Here is a 21,750-nt window from a genome sequence, read left to right as displayed (position 1 = left end):
GACAATTATAGAGTTTTAAACGATAAAAAAGTTCATTGACCAAGCATGGGCGATGAACCTTCTCATTGGGCAAAGTATTGGACGATGAACTCCCTCATCGAACAAGGCTTGGGCGACGAGAGAACTATCCAACCATAGCTTTGGGCGATGAAGACTATCAATTGACATAAAATATCGCCACTTATCGTAATGCCTCGCCATGTTAGTTCGAATCCAATTACATGACATAGTTTCATGTATAAAAATAAATCACGTGTGACATAATAACACGTATTTTACAAAAGCTTTATAAACACTCACCTCGTCTGATATCAACCGAAATCTCACAGAACTCTATCTGAATCTTTCTTTCTTGAAAACCACAAAAGAAAACCTCCCCTAACTTGAAATCCTCCCATTCTATATATATTTTCTAAAGAGAAGAGGTGTAAGGCGGTGGTGCATGGGTTTGCATCCAACCTCCTCCCCTCCATGTGAAGGCCTTACCAAACATACAAACCTAACCCAACTATTGGACCAAAAATTTCAAACCACAAGGAGGTGACCACAATTATATCTTTGGTCCCTCAACTTCCACTAACTATAAGATTTTTACCCCTAAATTTTCCATCGCTATTTATTTAGAAACCCGATCAATAAATTTAAAACCAAACATTACAATCATGTAATTTTATTTAATATCAACAATGTCGTAAGAAAATTAAATGTATTAGTTGTTTTATGTATCTAGAAATAATTAGATGACTCTGAATATATAGATCTAATTCAAAATTTTGTCTCTCAAAAATTAAGATAAATAAACTTTCATTTAATTTAACACAGAAATTAGGACTAATTTAACTTTTTCGTCTTATGCATATCTTAACCTTGAGCACCTTGAACTTGTAATCTATTAAACAGAGAAGTTTTTGGAGTTGATTGTAATTTTTTTATTGAAATTTTTGAAGTTGATTCTCTATTTTGCAGAAATTTTAGAGAATTTGTTGGAGATACTGTTAGTATGGGTATGTAGAAAGACAATTGATCCAATTAGAACCGACGATCAAATTGGAATCGACCGACCATAATTGGATATCTAATTGTAACCAGATCGGATCAAATTGAAAATTTCAATATCCAATTTGGATTAGTTTATTCTTGGATGGCGGTCTGAAACCGACCGAAATGAACTAACGAACATCCAAGTAACCATCCGATGACCTTCCAGTTATTCATCCAACCATTATCCAATTAATTTCTTTTCAGTTTGCTTTAAACAGAATTTGTTTTGTGTTGGTTTTTGAATTTTTATCCTTACTTATGTTGGTTTTAACACATACTAAAATGATTAATCAATTTGTTCCATTCTTGAAAAATTGGATTGAATTGTTACACTGGATGGATCCAACACGATCTTATCAGCCATTGAATGTCACTGGATCTATTCCTATCCAATCCAACTAATATTGAATGGATTTAATCCAACTAATATTGGATGGATTTAATCCAATCCAATGAATCGCTACAACAAAATTGGCTTTATAGGACGCCTAGATTGTATAAGCATCCTAAGAGAATACATTGAAGAATTTCGATATATAGGGCCAAACTATAATGTGTCCTATCTAAAAGCATTATAATAGGCTTATATGACGGTTTTAGGTGTTCTAATAGTATTTTTGGACACTCTTTAAATTAAGTATCCTGTTAATTATTTTATAGGACATTTTTGATAAATGTTCTATAAACCCATCTTAAATAGGACACTTATACAAATAGTGTCGTATAAAATAGTTAATACGACACTTTATTTTGAAAGTTTCCTAAAAAACTTGTTAAAGTGAATAGAAGCGTCCTATAAACCCATCTTAAATAGGACATTTTTTCAAATAGTGTCGTATAAAATAGTTAATATGACACTTTATTTTAGAAATGTCTTAAAAAAACTTGTTAAAGCGAATAAAAGCGTTCTATAAACCAATTGTAACACTTTTAGAAGATGCTTTTTGGTTTGGTATAAACTTAAGTCATATAAAGTATCTTTTTAGGACACTTCTTAATTTTAGGAGTCCTATAAAATCAGTTTTGTTATAGTGGATATTGAAAAAGAATATCTAAGTGATAGAACCGTGCCGATCCAATCATCCATTTGATTAGATTGGTTGACAAAATTCAACATTCAATAGATGATTAGATCAGTTTGGTTTCCTGTACATCCAATGGTTGTCAACTGATGAAAAGGCCTAACTGTTAGAAGATTTTTTAACAGCAGATTTTGTGGAAATAATTGAACTTTTAGGGGCCATTTGGTTTGCGGAATTTGAAGAAATTTGATGGAATTGAAATGACAAATTCCTTTGACCAAATTCCTAACTGTTAGGAGATTTTTTAATGCATTCATCATTCCTTGGCATAATCGAAGGAATTGAATTTCATCACCACCCACCACGACCATGCTACTACTGTTCGTCATGCCCCACCCCTAACCCCCTACCACCACCACACCACTATTGTCGTCTCCACCCAACCACCCTACCCCACCACTAACCACCATGCCACTATTTTTGTCATCACACCCACCCCCTCCCCCATTCACTCACTACATATCCCTACTACGACTATGCTACTATCGTTACTGTCATACCCCTAACCTAACCCCCACCGCACCATTATTGTCATTGTTACAACTACCACTCACCCCCATCCCACCCATACCCCATCCCACCTCTAACCATCATGCCACTATTATCGTCGTCATACCCACCCACTCCCAGCCACCGACCACCATCCCACCACTATCGTCGTCATAGCTACCACCCATCCCCATCGCCCCACCCCGCCCATTGCCCACCCTCCCCTAACCTAAACCCCTACCCCCATACACCACCATTGTCGCCTACACAACCGCCACTCACCTGCACCCTACCTTAACCCACCACCAAACATCATGCCATTATTGTTGTCGTCATACCCACCCATTCCTAGGTCACAGCCACCCGACCACTATCCTACCACTATCATCATCACAGCTACCACCCCGCCACCTACCCTTACCCACACCACCGTCCTACCTCACCCCCACCCTCACCCCTCCTTACCCTACTTAAATTCACCACTAACCACCATCCTACTACTGTAGTTGTCACAGCTACCATCCTGCCCCACTCTAGACCCACCCCCACCGCCTCTCCCACCCTGCCTGCCCCCAACAAACCCCATGATGTACATTGAGAATTCAATGTATAAAACATAAATTTTATAGTTTTTAGCTAGTTTATTTTCATTTTATCCCAATCTTGAGTCATTTTATTATTTCATTTTCTTCTTATTAATTATGGAGTTCAAAGTGTGATTTACTTACTTTTTACACCATTAGAAGACTAAAATGAAAAAATATATATAGATATGTTTGATGCTGCAACAATCCTACATCAGGGATCTGATGCCTTTTGGCTTGTTGAAGGGCTTATTAAGCTAAGTTGTTGAATAATTTTTGTCTCTAGAAGCCCATGAACTGAAGACTTGTTGAGATTCAAGGTTGTTAAAATCTTGTTATGATTATGTCAGAATCTAGTTTTTTGAAGTGTACTTGGTGTTGACTTTTCATGCTTTGTCCACTACATTTTACTTTTGTCTTTTTGTGCCCTATTTTTTTGAATAAATAGGCGGTGGGTTCTTATATTTTTCAACCCAAAAATCAGTTCCTAAACTTATCTTTCTCTCTAAACTTTGAAGCAATTTAAGTTTCGTAATTATTTTTAAGTTTGCTCTTTACTTTCCACTCTTTATATTCAGTCATTTATTTTCCATCATTTATATTTATGTCTTTACTTTTTATTATTTACTTTCCTTGTCATTTACTTTTCATAATGAGTAGCTAATTCCGTTAGCTTGGGTGTGAGACAAATGGTGAGATTTTAAACCGAAGAAAAGTGGACACTGTTTTGCAATAACAACATCCCACAATTTCATTCAAGTTTTATAAAAACCAATGACACTTCTTGACAAGTTGATCACTTTGAAAGTGTTAAAGTTACATGGTCTTATAGATAAGCCATTGACTGCACGTCAACTTGAATGCTATGAGAAGTAGACTTGAGAAAATTGCCGACAAGAAGACTTGTCATTTATATCTTTCAAACTAATTAATTCTCGACAGGTTGGTCACTTGTTAAAGTGTTAAAGTGCAGTAGATTCATAGATGAACTACCTAGAATACACGCCAACTTGAATGATATGGCAATCAACTTGAGAGAGTGATTTTTAACAAAAAGATTTGTTTGTCCATATATTTTGAAGACATCATTCGTCACTATCCCTGGTCCTGATACCACATAGAGACATGGGTTGAAGCTATAATATAGTGCAATGGTGGAAGTCTGAGAAGAATGCCTCAAAATCGATGTGGAACTAATTATGCCTAACTGCTTGCTGTAGCGATCGTTCTCTAGAATTTGTGTTTATGTCTCACCAGAAGTCTTACACCCATGCTACCTTTATTTATTATGTTATTTGCAATTTTTAACTCGTATAAATCAAAGTCTTCAAATTCTCCATTTGAAGTTAGTCTTTTAGCCCGATATCTTACAACTTAAGATACCTATCCCTGTGGAATACGATACTTGGTTCTTACCACTTTATTACTTGAAGGCGATAATGTTGACACGTGTATACTTGCATATGTTACCACTTAGTGTTGTAGAGATACAATATCTACATCCCATCAAGTTTTTGGCGTATTTGTCTGGGATAGCTGTAAATGTATAGTTGTTTAGAGATTGAGTCTTGTTAAACTAATTTCTCTTCCATCTTTGTTGCTTGTCATACGTCTCCATGTGTGTACAAGGAATAAGTTTTTGACTTTATCTTTCTGTGAATATGGATTCAATCGAGCAATCGTTTGGGCCGTTCACATCACCAAGTCTCATTATTTCATGGGAAATAGTAATTGGGATACCTCACACTTCAACATTTCCACTCAATCATGGGAGGAGCATCCTAATTTGTTTTTAAATAGTCAAAAGCACGACACATTCACATCACCGATACCTCTCTACCAATATTGGAGTAACAATTATTCAGATACTTTTGACCAATCTTGGGAGGAACAGGTTGATTTTTCTAGGAGTTTTCAAGGGGATGATATTAACAAGTCATTTTTAACCCTACATTCTCCGAATCTCTTGAAACTATGAGGAATGACCACTTGTAAAGTTTGCAAAGTATGATAAATGATAGCATGCAAAGTATGTTAAACTTGCAAAACTCACTAAGAGACATATTTGTTGCCAATATCACAACTTATGTTGGAGAGATCATTGGTGAGGATGAAAGACAAAGCCAAATTCCTATACCAAGTGATATTAAAAAATCTAAGTGTGTTGGTAAGGATGAGAATGGGGTCAATACTTTGAAAAATAGTCAAGAGATTGAGAGTTCCAAGGAAACACCTGAGCATTTGATCAACCATTTTTCACTTCATAATAGTTAAGAGGTGCAACAAAATGCCAAGATTGTCACTAACCATGCTTTGATGTTGTGAATGAAAAACATATTGTTGCAGATACTTCAATATTTTTGCAGCAAAGTTGTGCAAAAAAACCTTTAAGTTATTTTTAAAAAGGGACGTGATGATCAATCCAAGGACTCAGGAGGCTTCATAAAGTCATGTCCTATTGTTGGTGAGTTGATGTGGAGAACTCTTTGTGGGATGAAACATTCCCCCATTTGTGCCATTAAAATATTGTGTCACAATCGAGGAGTGAAGCAAGTGGTGAGGAAAGTATTTAAACATAAGTGGAAAGAGAAACACCAAGATGAGTTGGTGCCATTAAAATACCTCGTTCTTTTTCTTTCTACGATCGCTGCTTCCGAACGTTCTGTTTCTCTCTACCAATTTCTGCATCCACCACACTCTATTTTCGTTTTTATCGTTGTTCATAAACAAAACGTATACTGCATCAAATCTTGGGGCTTTGCGACTTGCAGACTCACAGCGAGAAAAGAGTTGTCGTACAAAATCTTTAAGGACAAGTTTTTTACCGTGCAGATTACGATTCATCGACAGTTTAATCAGATTGGTTTTATATTTAGTGCATTGTATTTAATTTATATTCACTAAGTGAACAACTCTGTTGTTACTCCTTTCTTTCATTGAAGCAATTATGAAGGATAGATTCAATCTGTGTGAATTGGCACATTTGAGGTGGTGTGGGTTCTGAACGCAAAAAGTTATCATCTTTGACGTTAAAAAAAAATGTTTTTCCCATTAAAGATAAAAATTTTATAAAGATTAAAACTTTATTTGTTTCATCTATCTTACTCGATTTAATTTTCAACGGTCCCTTCTTCATAATTTTGCTTTTTATTTTTTATTTACGCATACTAAAGTTTCTCCATAAACATGAAAGCTCACGAACGCTAATACTTATCGCTTACCATTGTTGTCATATTCTCATCAACTCTTGATAACATAACCATCCATTATTAAACTTGAATGACTTTTGACCATTTTTAGGGAGAGTTTCGTGTCATTGAAGGATTTGGATTTTAAAGAATTTGAAATCTTTAGTATGTTTGGTTTGTAAAATTTTGAATAAAATTGAATTTCATTATTCATAAAAAATATAATTTTTTATAAATAATTAAATTACCTTCTTATTAAATAATTATTATAAAACAATTATTTTTAACAGATTTTAAGTTATTATTATATAAAAATTCTATCGAAATCCCGTAAAATATCAACCAATCCCATACACTATTTTTTAAAGGGACGTTCTATATCAAATAAAAACCACAATGTAACAAAAAACGTTATCTACCGACTACCATCAAGCAAAAATATCATATAACATAAAATATGTGAAATATAATAATATGTATTTGGTTTATAAATCTGAAATATATAAAATATTAGTATAATCTATTATATAATTTAACAGAATTAGGAAGAAAATTAAACGAAAATCAAACTGAATAGGATTCTTTATTTTGTTAACCAAACCGTTTAATCCATAAATCGAATAACTCAAAACCGTTTAATCCACAAATCGAATAACTCAAAACCGTTTAATCCACAAATCGAATAACTCAAAACCGTTTAAACTAATCTCATTCAATTTGTAGAGATATTCGATTTTGTTTACTTTTTACACCCCTGGTTTTTAGCCAAAAATATGAATAATGTTTATGAATTTTTTAAAGAGGTGGATAGTTTTTCCGATGGGTTGCTATCTTTTTGTTAGAAAAAGTAAAAAAAAAAAAAAAACTTAATAAACTTTCTTATTTTAAATGGTTTATTTGTTAAGTTGTTTTTTTGAATGAAAAACTATTAAACCTTTTCATTTTGAATGATTAAACCCTGAATTGTTTTTTTGAATGAAAAAACTATTAAAACTTTCACATTTTGAATGATTAAGATCCTAAATTTTAAAAAATAAATAAAAATAAACCATCGAACTTTTACTAGTCGGTTAATATAATTTTTTTTGAGTAAAAAAGATGTAGGTAACCAAATTTTAAAAGTATGATGATTTATTTATGAAAATAATGTTTAGAGATTTAATCAACCAAAATGAAGAAGTTTAATGATTTTTTTCAATTAAAAAAAAAAGAAGTTCAATGGGTTTTTCATCAAAAAAAAAAATAGCAAAAAAATTGATCATTCAAAATTAGAAAGTTTAATCATTTTTTTATTTATAAAGTTATTTTAAGAATTTAACCATTCAAAACCAAAAACTTTGATCAACCAAAATAAAAAAATTCAATAGTTTTTTCATTTAAAAAAAATTTAATAATTTTTTTATTTAAAATAATAATTCAAAAACTTAACCATATAAGATAAGGAAATTTAATAGTTTTTTAATTTAAAAAAATAAAAACCATTCAAAATAAATAACTTTGTTGGTTGTTTTTAAAGTTTTGGCTATCTTTTTTAAATTTTTAGTGGAAATAGAAAACAAAGTTTGTGACACAGAGAGGTACAGAGGAAGTGAAAAGACATATATGGGTCTAGGGACGAAAAATGTCCAAATGAAAAATACCAAACTCATGCATGGCACCATGGTCGCTTTGTTTTTGCTTTTAAACGTTTTACAGCTGAGCACGTGCAACTGCTAAACCGAAACAAAATACAGCTGGCATTTAATATTTAATTTCATTAATGACTTAATCAAATATTTAATTTCATTAATAACTTAAACAAATATTTAACATCCATCAATTATTTGAAATTTTTTAATACAAAATCTTATATATATATATAGAGAGAGACAGAGTGTGTGTTTCAAATTATTGTGTTAACTTTATTAATCATTTTTAAGCAATAACAATACATTTTAGTATTAGGTTCAATCAATTTTAGAATTTAATGACAAGGATAGACATGTAATTTTTTTTTTTATATAACTCCTATATCATTAGCTGGAAATTACAAAATCATAAAATTACATTATTTGTGTTAACTTATTATTAATCTTGTTATTTTTTATAATATTAATTTTCTATCTCTAATTTTATGAATTTGTGATTGGTGGAGAAGACCTGGTAGTAAAGTTTTCGTTATCGTTCAAATTGACATATATGAAAGATAATGAACATGTGTGACCATATGGACACAAATTCACATATGAGAACATTCGTACAACCATATAAACACAACTCGACATATATGAACCATTGTGTCAATTACGAACACAAAGTGACATATATGAAAACTTATGTCAATTACGAAAACAAATTGACCTATATGTACAGTTAACACTTGTGTCAATTACGAAAATAGATTTGACCTATATGTACAATTGGTATAAATATGAACACATATTGACCCAAATAAACTTACGAAAGATGATGAACATGTGTGACCATATGAACACAAATTCACATATATGAACATTCGTACAACCATATGAACACAACTCGACATATATAAACCTTTGTATCAATTACGAACACAAATTGACCTATATGAACCTTTGTGTCAATTACGAACATAGATTGGCATATATATACAGTTGGTATAAATATTAATACATATTGACACAAATGAACATATGAAAGATGATGAACATGTGTGACCATATGAACACAATTTTGGAGGTGTTTTCGTTTGGCGCAAACAACTTTTGGCGCGATCTAAGTCGTAAAACACGTTTTTCGCATACCACTATGTCCCCTCACGTGTATTATCACATGTGATAAGGGTGTTCTTGTAAATTGGAGGTGTTCTCGTTTGAATCTCCACACACACACACACACACACACACACACACACATATATATATATATATATATATATATATATATATATATATATCTAGGGGCTGGTTCAAATGCTAACCAAGATTATCGTGTTAACTTTGTTAACCGATCTTGACCGTTAATTTGAATAATAAGCGGTTGTGATTTAATGATATTTAAAAATTAATTATTAAATTAATATTTTCAATTAACATATGTGAACAAAATATCAAAGGGTATTTAGGTAAAAAGTAATCTATCTTTGATACACGAGTTGTCAGACATATAAACAACTTGTATATATCTTCAAACCACATCAAACAAAAAAGATTAGACATATGAACAACATGTGAACCGTATGAACATCTTCTGTATATTCAGGAGCCAACTCTGTTGTATGTACATGAACACTTATGAACCAAGTCATCTAGGGGTGTGTGTTTTCATACGTGTTCACATGTTTTCACATGTTCTGTGTGTGTGTGTATTCATATGAACATCTAGTGACTTAAATATACATGAACACTTATGAATCACGGCATCTAAAACTGTGTGATTTCTAATGTGTTCATATGTCAAAGGTGAGAACTATCGATTAAAATAAATGTGAATTATAGAACATTAACACGTGTGAAACCCCAATGTCAATATTGCATCATGATCAATTGTGATATTTTCAAATTTGTAACTCCCAATTAATTATTTGGAAGTTATATAAAATGACAAATTACTTAAATACCCTTGTATTTAATATATGAGTTACATTTGAACCAAAGGAAAATATCGAATATGATTGGTTGAGTTTGGTTAACATAGTTAACACAAAAAATTTGGTTAGTATTTGAACCAAGCTCTATCTATCCATATCTATACTATGTTATAAAACATTTGACAAAAACTCTTAAAAACCATTTTTTATGCATGAAGTACTATTTATTGATGCATATTACTTTAAATTTAAGATTACAAGTGATTTTGCGTAATTACAACTTATTAAAGCTTCATTTTTAAATCCGTGTAACTAACTGCAGATAAACATAATTAAATACAGGATAAACATCGATTTTAAATATAAAAAATCTAAAATGTAATTAAGATAATAATTGAGTTTCTAACCGAATGTTTAATTATTATCTTTAATATAAATTATATTATTAAACCAAAAATAAATTACTTTGTTATTAGACTTAAATTAAATTGTAATAAAAAATTGAATTAAAGAAGTTACATTAAAAAAACGAGAACTATTAAATAGTTAGTTTAATACTAATATAGAATTTATTTTTTTTTAAATTTTTTATGCTATCTTCAAATTTATATTTTATTCAAAAATAAAAACATTATCGTTTTCTTAAAACCACGAAAAATCGTATTATATTGATATAAACAAATAATAAAAACTAAATATTAAAATGAAAATATATCTCGCTGCATTGCACGAGTACCCTTCTAATATATATATATATATATATATATATATATATATATTAAAATTATTAATTTCAATATTAAATACAAAAAGTAAAAAATTAAACTGCTAATTAATACTATTTATTACATTTTCTATTATTATAAATATTGAAAGATCAAATTTGATGTTATATCATTAGTAGACATTATCTTTTTTAAGGGTTTTATATCATATAAAATAGTAGTTTAGTTTTGAGATTTGTATATAATTACTTTATTTTTGTATAAAAAAATTATATAATTACATAATAAACAACTGAAGCTAACGGGAAGTCGAAATCAAACCAAGGGATATGTCTTATATTTGGATAAGTTATCTTACCTCTTTATTAACTGAGCTACACATCATATAATCATTATTTATTTTAATGTAAAGATAAAGTTTAATAAACTATGTTTAATAAATTGAAATCAATACTATCTAATAAATTAATACAATAGTTTATCGTAAAGTTAAAGTTTATTTATTTCTAATAAATTTAGTTTTAATTTATTTAAAAAACTTGATTACTTTTTAATAAACTGAAACAGTAACAGCATGTTTATTTAATAAATGCTTGTTTTGAATAGTAAAATAATTTAATTTGAAATCAAATATGAACTTCATTTAAATGAAAAACATAGTATAATAATATGATATTTTACTACAGCAATTTAAAATATGTGAATATAATTATAACAAAATCTGTATAATTAAAATTAAAAAGAATACTTAAAATTGGTTTTTATAAATGAATCTCAACTTATCTGAGATCCATAAACGGGCCTAGAGGGGTGGTTAGGTGGCACATATCATCGTGATAAGGTAAAAAAAATTAGGTTCGTGAAAGGTACAACAATTTTATTCTAGAATGTATAATTGTTTTATATGATATTACGGTATCTAAAAATTCTTGGGTCCGTCTCTGCTGAGATATCAAAATTTGAGCTCCTAAATGTCTGTATTAAAATAAAAGTGGTTGTACATGGAAATCAAGTTTGAGCTCCTGAATATTTTAATACAAAATTTGTGGTATAAGAAAATAAAACATATGAAAAGGTGATTTTGGTAGGCACAAAAAGTCATTGGATTTTAATCGCTGGCGTATTGAATGCCATGGCGAGGCAACCATAAAGAGTTCGTTGGGGATGGTTGCCTCCTTTAAATCCCAAATTCATCCCTTCAACCCCAACCCACAATTTCCCTCTCTGAATCCCATTCCCTCTCTGTTCAACAATGCCGGATTCACCATCAGATAGAGAGAGAAGAACATCTCTCCCGAACTTCCTTTTATCGGTGAAACTCAAATATGTGAAGCTAGGTTACCATTACTTGATCTCACATTTCATGTACCTTCTCTTAATCCCACTCCTCGCAGTCGTCTCTGTTCATCTATCAACCCTTACATCACAAGATCTGGTCCATCTATGGCACCAACTCCGGTTCAATTTAGTCACCGTCATTGTTTGCTCCACTCTAATCGTCTTCTTAGCCACACTCTACTTCATGAGCCGCCCGAAGAAGGTTTACTTGCTCGATTTCGCTTGTTACAAACCCGAAGACGCCCACATCGTCAGTCGTGAAACATTCATGGAACGTTCGGCTCTCGCCGGCACGTTTAGCGAAGAGAATCTGGCTTTCCAGAAGAAGATTCTGGAACGCTCTGGTTTAGGTCAGAATACTTATTTCCCTGAGGCGGTGCTTCAGGTTCCACCCAACCCGAGCATGGCGGAGGCTCGGAAGGAGGCGGAGATGGTGATGTTTGGTGCGATCGATGAGCTATTGGCCAAAACAGGGGTGAAGGCTAAGGATATTGGGATACTGATAGTCAACTGTAGCTTGTTTTGCCCAACACCTTCGCTTAGTTCCATGGTGGTGAACCGTTACAAGCTCAGAGGGAATGTTTTGAGCTATAATCTGGGTGGGATGGGTTGCAGTGCTGGATTGATTTCAATTGATCTTGCCAAACAGCTTTTACAGGTATATTTTTTCCTTTTATTTCCTCAACTTCAGTCCAATTGGGGTATGAGTTGTCGATACTTTGATGGATTTCTTGTAAATCCCAAGATACATATTACATATACCTCGGTTCTAACGTATCCCTCATGTGATGTAACCATGTTTAAGAGCATCTCTTTTATATCTCCTCTATGTTTCTCTCTCGTTTTTTTTTTTTTTTTTAATTTAAAAAGTTATTTTAACATAACTGCTTTATCAATTTCTTTTTAAAGTTTTTGAAGTACTTTCAAAAGCTGTGCTATAATAATCTTTTAAAATTCTCAAATTTTTATTGTGACATAAATATTGAAGATGTTTTAAAATTGATATTTTTGCTTTTGATTCTTGCATCAAACCTTGTCCTTTATGGAGATGTGGTATTGATTGCATTGGGTTAGAATGAGTATATGCAAATCTGAAGGCATGATGTTGATGTTGATGTTGAAGTTGAAGTTGAAGATTTGAATAAGAATCATCAAGTACACAAGTATTGATGGGATCAACCTTCTTAGCTACCATCGCTTTTAAGATTAAGGCATGATATTGATGGTTATCATTTTGTCATGTTCATAATTCAAAGCACATGACATGGCTACCTTTCAAGTTCAAGATTTGGGCATTAGGGTATATTTGTCTTTTTCTTTTTCTGCTGTTCATCTTTATTGGGTAGAGGGGGTATATTGTCTATATCTTATTCAAACTAATCATGTATTAGTACTCGGGGAATTGGGATTTGCGAGAGAGGGATACAATTGTCATTTCATACTTGCTTGCTTTTATACCCAACATGTCAAAAATGGTCCCACTGGTACTCCGCCCTTTTCCAAAGGTTTAGATCTACATCTTAGACAACCTGGACTTTACATATGTTTATAATAGATGTGATTAATATAAATTATAATTGAATTCAAACAAATTATATCAAAACATAAACATTTTATTATGACATTCCTCTTGTTTCAATCTTTTTGATGTTTTTTTTTTATTTAATTCCATGTGGGGTGCCTTATATTGTGATGCTTCTAAATCCATAAATATTGGAGAAACTAGTGAAATGATACCGATTTGTTTGTTGGAAATAGGTGAATCCTAATTCCTATGCTTTGGTGGTTAGCATGGAAAATATAACATTGAATTGGTACTTTGGGAACAATCGGTCTATGCTTGTGTCAAATTGTCTTTTCCGAATGGGCGGGGCTGCCATTCTCTTGTCTAATCGGTCTTCGGATCGTAGCCGTTCAAAATACCAACTCCTCCACACTGTTCGGACCCATAAGGGTGCGGATGACAGATGTTACAGCTGTGTTTTCCAAGAAGAGGATGATGAGAAAAAGATAGGTGTGGCTCTCTCAAAAGATTTGATGGCGGTTGCTGGTGAGGCCTTGAAAACCAACATCACTACACTTGGCCCGATAGTGCTTCCCATGTCTGAACAACTCTTGTTCTTTGTCACGCTGGTTGGAAGAAAAGTCTTCAAAATGAAAATCAAACCCTACATCCCTGATTTTAAGCTTGCGTTTGAGCATTTTTGCATTCACGCCGGTGGAAGAGCAGTTCTTGATGAATTAGAAAAGAATCTTGAATTATCAGATTGGCACATGGAACCTTCTAGGATGACTCTTTACAGGTTTGGGAATACTTCTAGTAGCTCTTTGTGGTATGAATTGGCATATTGTGAAGCTAAGGGTAGGATACAGAAGGGAGATCGATCATGGCAAATTGCTTTTGGCTCGGGTTTCAAGTGTAATAGCGCAGTTTGGAGAGCTCTAAGGACTATTGATCCTGCAAAGGAGAAGAATCCATGGATCAACGAGATCCACGAATTCCCAGTTCATGTGCCAAGGATTACGAAGATTGGTTCTTAATCAGTGCTCCGCTTGTTCTTCATTTTTAATTGTTACTATGTACTATAAAAGTCGTAAAGGCAAAAAGCCTTTGGCCTTTCCTTGTAATGCATGTGAGTGTAAAATTAGATATTTAACCTCTATTCTTGTTTCAAAATTCTAATTCAAACTTAAACCACAGTCTAATAATTACTTTATGAAAATAAATATGGGAGGTCGAAAACCGGAACTTGAAGTACGAAGGAAGGTAGAACTACAAACATAGACCGAATTCACGTTTCAAAATTTATAAGTGTACGAAGAAACTATGAGAGAACTGCTATGAGACTACAAGAATGATGACATTACATTGTGATGGCTTTATTGTTTGAATTCAATGATCTTGAATAGTTTTCTTGGTAGTTGGCAGTAAGGGGAAAGTTGAGCCAGATCTTTTACGTGGTCCAGCACATTGCAGTGGAACTCATAAAGACGAATGTGTTATAAAGTTGTTTTTATGTCGGATGGTTTGGAAAAGAGTGATTGCTTTTACGAAATTTGCATGTATAATTTGATAATCGTGAAGAGACAAGGCTTGCATATGTGTGAATATATAGGAGTCTAACAATGAATATAATGAATAGCCTAAAAGGCCCATCATGTGATGTGCACGTAACATTTATCGACTTTAGTCGGAGAAAACGATGTTAATTTCACAAACCAAAACAAAAACAAAATGATGAATTTGAATGAAGAATATAAAGAAAATATAAATAAACTACACCTGCACATAGTTAAGGGACTAAATTTTATTAATCTTTGGTCATTATATGGTCCAGTTGATTTATAACTACATGTCAGTTTAAAGGAAAAAGAAAAAAAAGCATTCATTTTAGTTATTACTATTTTTATAATATGTTACTTTAGCCACTACATATACGACTTTCATTGACGGAAGTATACGTCGCCGTTAAAAGCCGGATCCATCGGTGATGTCAGTAAAAGTCCCTCAGTAAAAATGTCGTGGGAAAAGGAATTATTGATGGATATCACCGACGGATAAATGTACCGACAGATTAGCGACGACCCTTTGTGCCGATGGATCACCGACGACACTTGTTACGACAGATCACCGACGACCATTTTTACCGAGGATCACCAACGGTTTTTACGAACATAATTAAAAAAAGTTAATTGAATTACTGACGGATTTTTTGCCGCTAATCCATCGCAATAATTGAGTAAATTACGAATTTAGTCCCTGTGCTTATATGAAATTTTAGATTGGGTCCCTCAGATGAAATACTTACAAGTATTATCATTGTGGTTTCACTTTTATTACGGATTGGCTCTTGGCCTAACTCTGTCAACTTAACTCTAATTAAATCAAGGGCATTTTGGCCCTTTTACTTATTATTTTAAAAATAACATATTTCTATACATTAATTAAATATATTTCTATTATATATACATAATAATATATATAACATGTCACAATATCTCCCACGAACGTTCTCGTCGACGACTGTTCTTCTTCTCTGGTTAAGCCTCTCGCTCTCCCCCTTTCTTCATCATTGTCGTGACTGACGACAATCTTATTAGTGACCCCCTTCCCTTCGTTGACCGCCCACCTCACAGTCATTACCACTACCCATGGCCGCCAAGCCAAGACCTACATCTATGTGCGACGTGTCGGACCTGGACTTTATCCCTTGATCTATTTGTATGAGTACAATTTCTAGATCGAAAACCAGGATTTATCTCTCGATGTGTATTCTTCACGATTTCATATAGCCCTCGTTATCTTTGTTCTGTCCTCAACCATGGGCGATATAGTTTTTGTTGATTTAAGTAATTATAGATGACTGACCTACTCGACTTCAGGTGTAAGGTGGACTTCCAGATCGCTTTGGACATGGGGGTCGATCATCTTAGTGTCATAGTGTCCAACGATCAACTCGAAGGCATTAAGTACATCCCCTCATGGACGGTAATAGTGGAGCCAGAGCTAGGGGTGGTTTATCGCGACGAACATGGAGAGAAGGTGTTTTCTGAGACGACCAACGCTTCAAGTATTCCAACTCAACTCTTGTGATTCATAAAGAACAACGTGCATATAGGCAGAGATCAGACCCATGGCACAAAAGAGAGAGCCACTATGCTTATCAGATCAATCGATAATGTACTGGAGTTTCGTGAGCTTCTTAGGAGGTTCATGAAACTTCAACATCTCTAGGTATCTCTTTTTGTAAACTTTTGAAGACTTCTGTTAGTACGTAGTTTCCACTTTCAGTACTTGTAGTCTTATTTCAATAAAATAAATTTACATACAGAGGACTATGTTGGTCTCTTGCTTTACTAGACTAGTTTTTCATTCAAGTAAGAGTATTTCTTATTTACACTTAAGAGGAGATTGTTAGATACCCTTTTCATAGAAATGTAAGTAAGAAGCCTCTTACTCTAGTCAATAGGACTTAGTCTAAAAAGCTGTGTAGAACAAAAGCTCGGATGCAGAATTCACCAAGAGACAGAGCTACTCGGATATAGAGGAAGTACCTCGCATACAGAGCCCGTGCTCAAGCAAAGGAAGATCAAGTCTTAAGCGTCAAAAAGCTTAAGGACTTGATGCAGAGCTACCACTCCAAACACAGAGCCTCTGCACTATACATGCAGAGCCTTTGGGTCTCCTCCGCCCTTGACTTGTGCATAGAGCTTCCAGCGCATCTCCAAGTGTTCCAATCAGAATCTAACACGTGTGCAGAAATGGTTCCAAATTTCAAGGAACGTGAAGGCTGAAGTTTCTGGATACAAAGTCATAGTTTGAAGCCTATATTATAATAGATTCTATTTGCAAATGGCATATAAAATGAGGTCTCCTCCTTGGAATCAAATGATCCGAATTGCCATATTTTATATATACTCCTGTAAGAGAATACTTGTGAGAATTAGATAGTTGTGGAGAGTTCATTGTAACCTTCTTCAATTAATCAAAATAGCCGACTTGTTCAACTCTTGATTCTTATTTGAGATTTTGTTCAAATCTTCTAACCTTTTCAATATTATAGTTATAGCTTCCACTCATATATTGATCTAAGCTGTGATGATTGATACATTAGAGGATTCTAGGTTCCAACAAGTTTCATTTGATCGCTGAATACTGAGATGATGCTGAGAGGTCTCTTCAGTGTTAGCTAAAACTTGCGTAGACTTCACACATATGTAGACGAGGTTGTAATCACTGAATACCGCTTTAGATCATTAACTTGCTGGTCTCTAATCTTCAGCTTATGTCTTCGACATTGCTGAAGGATCTGTGGTGTGAGTTTTGTCTTCTTGAAGTATAACAATCTCCAAATGAATTACAATACACGTTCAGTCAGTGAAGATTACTCAAACTGAATAACAAAAATACTATACTTCGATAGATAAAAGGCATCAATATCAAATCAACGTGATAGAGGATCAACAGGTTGTAATAGTTTTTATATTGATTTATATGTTATGTATTAACAGGTGTGGAATACCAACATATTTAGGCATCAATTTGTAGCCAATAAGGCCAATCGTGCCACCGAGTATAAGTGGATGTCCTCCAAGCACATCGAAGGATCTATTAGTATAGTTTAGCATTGGGCACACATGGTATTTTATCATCTACTGTACTAAATATTTATAATTTATACCTTCATTTTCTACTAACAATTAAGTTGTCTATGGTAGAGAGATGCATAGAATTGTGAGCCTACTACTAATGAGGTTTTCGATAGGATACACTGCAGCAACAAGAAGCTTGTTCCGGGTGCGACCCGTCCACCCATGGATCCTTTGATTTGCGTTTACATGAAGGTGGCTGATGTGGCGGTAAGTTAAATTTTCATAGCGGATTTAGTTTGCTTTATAGGATTAGTTAGTTTTATAGCTTATATAACTATTAATTAGTATGGGCTGCCATTGTTGCGTAAACAATAGGTGTAAATGTTATAATTGCATTTTATATGTTAGAACAGGTAATAGATATGTTTGAATTACAACCGTTATGCTTCTGAACTATCTACATGTCAGTTAACACAATTTTGTTCTAGTAAACTGTAGGCGGTATATTCACAGCTTACAGAGGAGACATATATTGGCTCAGATTTGAGCGTCATTCCTCCTAATGAGCCAGAATTGTGGGAGCGTAGTGTCAGAGGTTGGTGCAAGGGCCGCATAGTCATATTAGGGACCCATCAGGATGTAATATTCTGGTACTTATTTTAAAATTATATATATATATATATATATATGATTGGATATGTGTGAATGTGGGTAAAATATTTTTATTATTAAAAAAGAAGGTCGGCTATTTAGCCACCTATCACCTTTCCATGTGGTTGGGTTGATATAAAGAGTATTGTGAAGAAAAAGGAACACACATTCATACTATAATTGGAAAGCTTTACACTCTGAGAATTTGAAGAACTGCACAGGAAGAAGAAGAAGAAGATTTCAAAAGCTTTGTTATTTGACTTCTAAAAGGTGAGTGTATTAAGAGCTTTGGATATGAACTGCTTACATACAGCTTGATAAGCATTTAGAACTGTTATTATGAATTCTATAGCATTTTGTATGGATTCTTGTCTAAACCGTTCAAGGGTTATTCGGATTGATATCCGGATAAGAAAACCGCTCATGCCTTGACCGGATATCATCTAAACCGGTCAAGTGATGACCGGATATCGTCTAAACCATTCAAGTGGTGACCGGTATACTCTAAACCGGTCAAAGGTTGTGTGATGTATTGTCCGGTATACTCTAAACCGGTCAAAGGTTGTGCGGTGTATCGTCCGGTTTATTTTAAACCGAATAACGTTATAAGTGATGTATTGTCCGGATTTGTAATCCGGACAAAGATGTTAATTTATTTTCAAAGTGTTTTGACCGGACTTGTAATCCGGACAGTATTGACCGGACTCTAAGTCCAGATAAAGAGTTAATTTTTGAAATGTTTTTGAGATGAAATGGCGGTGTAACCGCGAGAGAGATGAAATGGCGGTGTAACCGCGAGAGAGATGTAATGGCGGTGTAACCGCGAGAGAGATGGCGGTGTAACCGCGAGAGAGATGAAATGGCGGTGTAACCGTGAGAGAGATGGCGGTGTAACCGCGAGAGAGATGAAATAGCGGTGTAACCGCGAGAGAGATGAAATGACGGTGTAACCGCGAGAGAGATGGCGGTGTAACCGTGAGAGAGATGAAATGGCAGTGTAACCGCGAGAGAGATGGCGGTGTAACCGCGAGAGAGAGAGAATGTAATGGCGGTGTAACCGCGAGAAACATAAGTATGCTTATGTTTCGGAACATGTTTGATTCTAAATTGATTGTTTGAAATGTATATTGTTTGTATGAGATTATACACTCACTAGGTCTAACGCTCAGATGTTGGATTAACCTGTTTTGCAGGTCAGCGTACTTTGCAAGATAAAGGCAAGAGAAAAGTTTAAACGTTGATAATAGTTTGGTCGTATATGTATTAAAGATTCATTTTTGTTAGTCCATGTTTTGTAATAATATTGTTTTCAGTATTTATGAGTATTATGATGTCAGTTATATGTATATGGGATATGTGGGTTGTTACAGTTGGTATCAGAGCCTTAGTTTAAGGGATGTGGGTATTTGCGAAATACTTAGACTTAAACTAGTGGTGTGGAAAGTTAAGATAATAGGTTTCACTRGGTCTATGAACATAAGAATATGTTATAGCTGAAACTATTATGAGAAAGGTAGATTATATATGATTGATATAATATGAGTTATGAGTGGGCATGAGGATAAATGTGTTATTATGTTATGATTATGAGAATAATCATGTGTGTTTAAATGTGACAGAAAAGGTTACATACTGAGAAATGGCAGATAATCCCCATCAATCGGAAAGGACCTCTACTGGTTATGGAAGTGGTCGAGGAAGAAGAAATATTATACAAGGAGAGGATCTAGAAAATGTGATAGAAACACGAAGTCGTAGCAGGGGACGAGGAAGAGGTAGAGGTAGCAGACAAGAAACTCGTGGGGAACAGGAATTTTCGGCTCAAGAAAGTTCAATGTCTGGCCGAGGTCGAGGAAGAGCGAGGGGTGGACATAATGTTTCCGACCCTGAATATATTACTCAAGATATGTTGGCAGCTGAGCTGGGAATATTTCAGGAAAGTTTGGTAAATTTGTTAAAGCGTACAAATCAAAATAATCCAAATGTGGTAAGAAATTCTGATCAGGAGGAAGCTGGAGCTAGTACACCGGTAACTGGTACATCTGTACCTATCACTTCGTCCTCAGTACAAAAAGGAGGAGATATCAAGATGTTTCTTGCTTGTAAACCTCCTAAGTTTTCTAGTGAACGTGATCCTGTTAAAGCTATGTATTGGCTTAAGGAGATAGAGCTGAGTCTGCAAATCAGTAAAAGTGTAGAAGAAGACAAAGTTATGTTTGCTGTATCTTGTTTGAGATCAAGTGCTTTATATTGGTGGGAAGTCTTGTCCAGTTCAGATACAAACATTCTGAAAACCATGTTATGGGAAGAATTTGTGGTAAAATTTAAAATGCAGTATTGTCCTGAAGCTGCAGTTCGAAAGTTGAAAGATGATTTTTTTCATCTTGAACAAGGAAACATGTCAGTCTGCCAGTATACAGAAGTTTTCATGGAACAATCTAGGTTTGCTGAAGCCTATATTATATCTGAAAACAGCAGGGTGAGAAAGTATATATGGGGATTGGAGGCAAATCTTCGAAAGTATGTAATATCCAGAAATCCGACAACATTTCAAGCGACAGTTGATGCTGCTGAAATATTGGAACAAGATATTAACCGGCAACCACAAGAAAGGATTGGAGAGAAAAGAAAAGGGGAAACTACAGTAACTGATTTCCGTAGACCGAGGTTTATGGAAAATGTGAATCRACCAGTTTCAAGGTTTAATGATAAGGTGTGTACCCGGTGTCATAAAATACATCAGGGAAATTGCAATGCAGAATCTCTAGTATGCTTTAAATGTCAGGAACCTGGACATATAGCTCAAGATTGTCGAATGATGCGAAGATGTTATATTTGTAATTCACCCCAACATATAAGTACTGATTGTCCGCAAGCAAAGAATAGAGGGTTTGGTTTTGCTGGAGGTCGAAGATCTGAATATTCTGGAGGTCGAGGATCTGGGTATGTGCCAACAGGTCGTGGCCAAGTGGAAAATCGTGTTAATATTAGTGGACGAGGAGGAACAAGACA

At 33.9% G+C, this 21,750-nt stretch overlaps 1 protein-coding gene across 1 annotated transcript; it reads left to right on the top strand.

Moving 5' to 3' along the window:
- The first annotated feature begins 11,868 nt into the window (after positions 1–11,868).
- On the top strand, positions 11,869–14,654 carry LOC112521092 (3-ketoacyl-CoA synthase 11-like). The gene is made up of 2 exons (XM_025129757.1): positions 11,869–12,652; positions 13,753–14,654. Exons 1-2 carry the CDS (start codon positions 11,909–11,911, stop codon positions 14,533–14,535), a joined length of 1,527 nt encoding a protein of 508 aa, XP_024985525.1. The 5' UTR covers positions 11,869–11,908; the 3' UTR covers positions 14,536–14,654.
- The last annotated feature ends 7,096 nt before the right edge of the window (positions 14,655–21,750 follow it).

This window comes from Cynara cardunculus (genome assembly GCF_001531365.2).
Source record: "Cynara cardunculus var. scolymus isolate 2C chromosome LG 11, CcrdV1, whole genome shotgun sequence".
In the NCBI taxonomy this organism is placed as follows: domain Eukaryota; kingdom Viridiplantae; phylum Streptophyta; class Magnoliopsida; order Asterales; family Asteraceae; genus Cynara; species Cynara cardunculus.
This window is presented reverse-complemented; position numbering and strand designations above follow the sequence as displayed.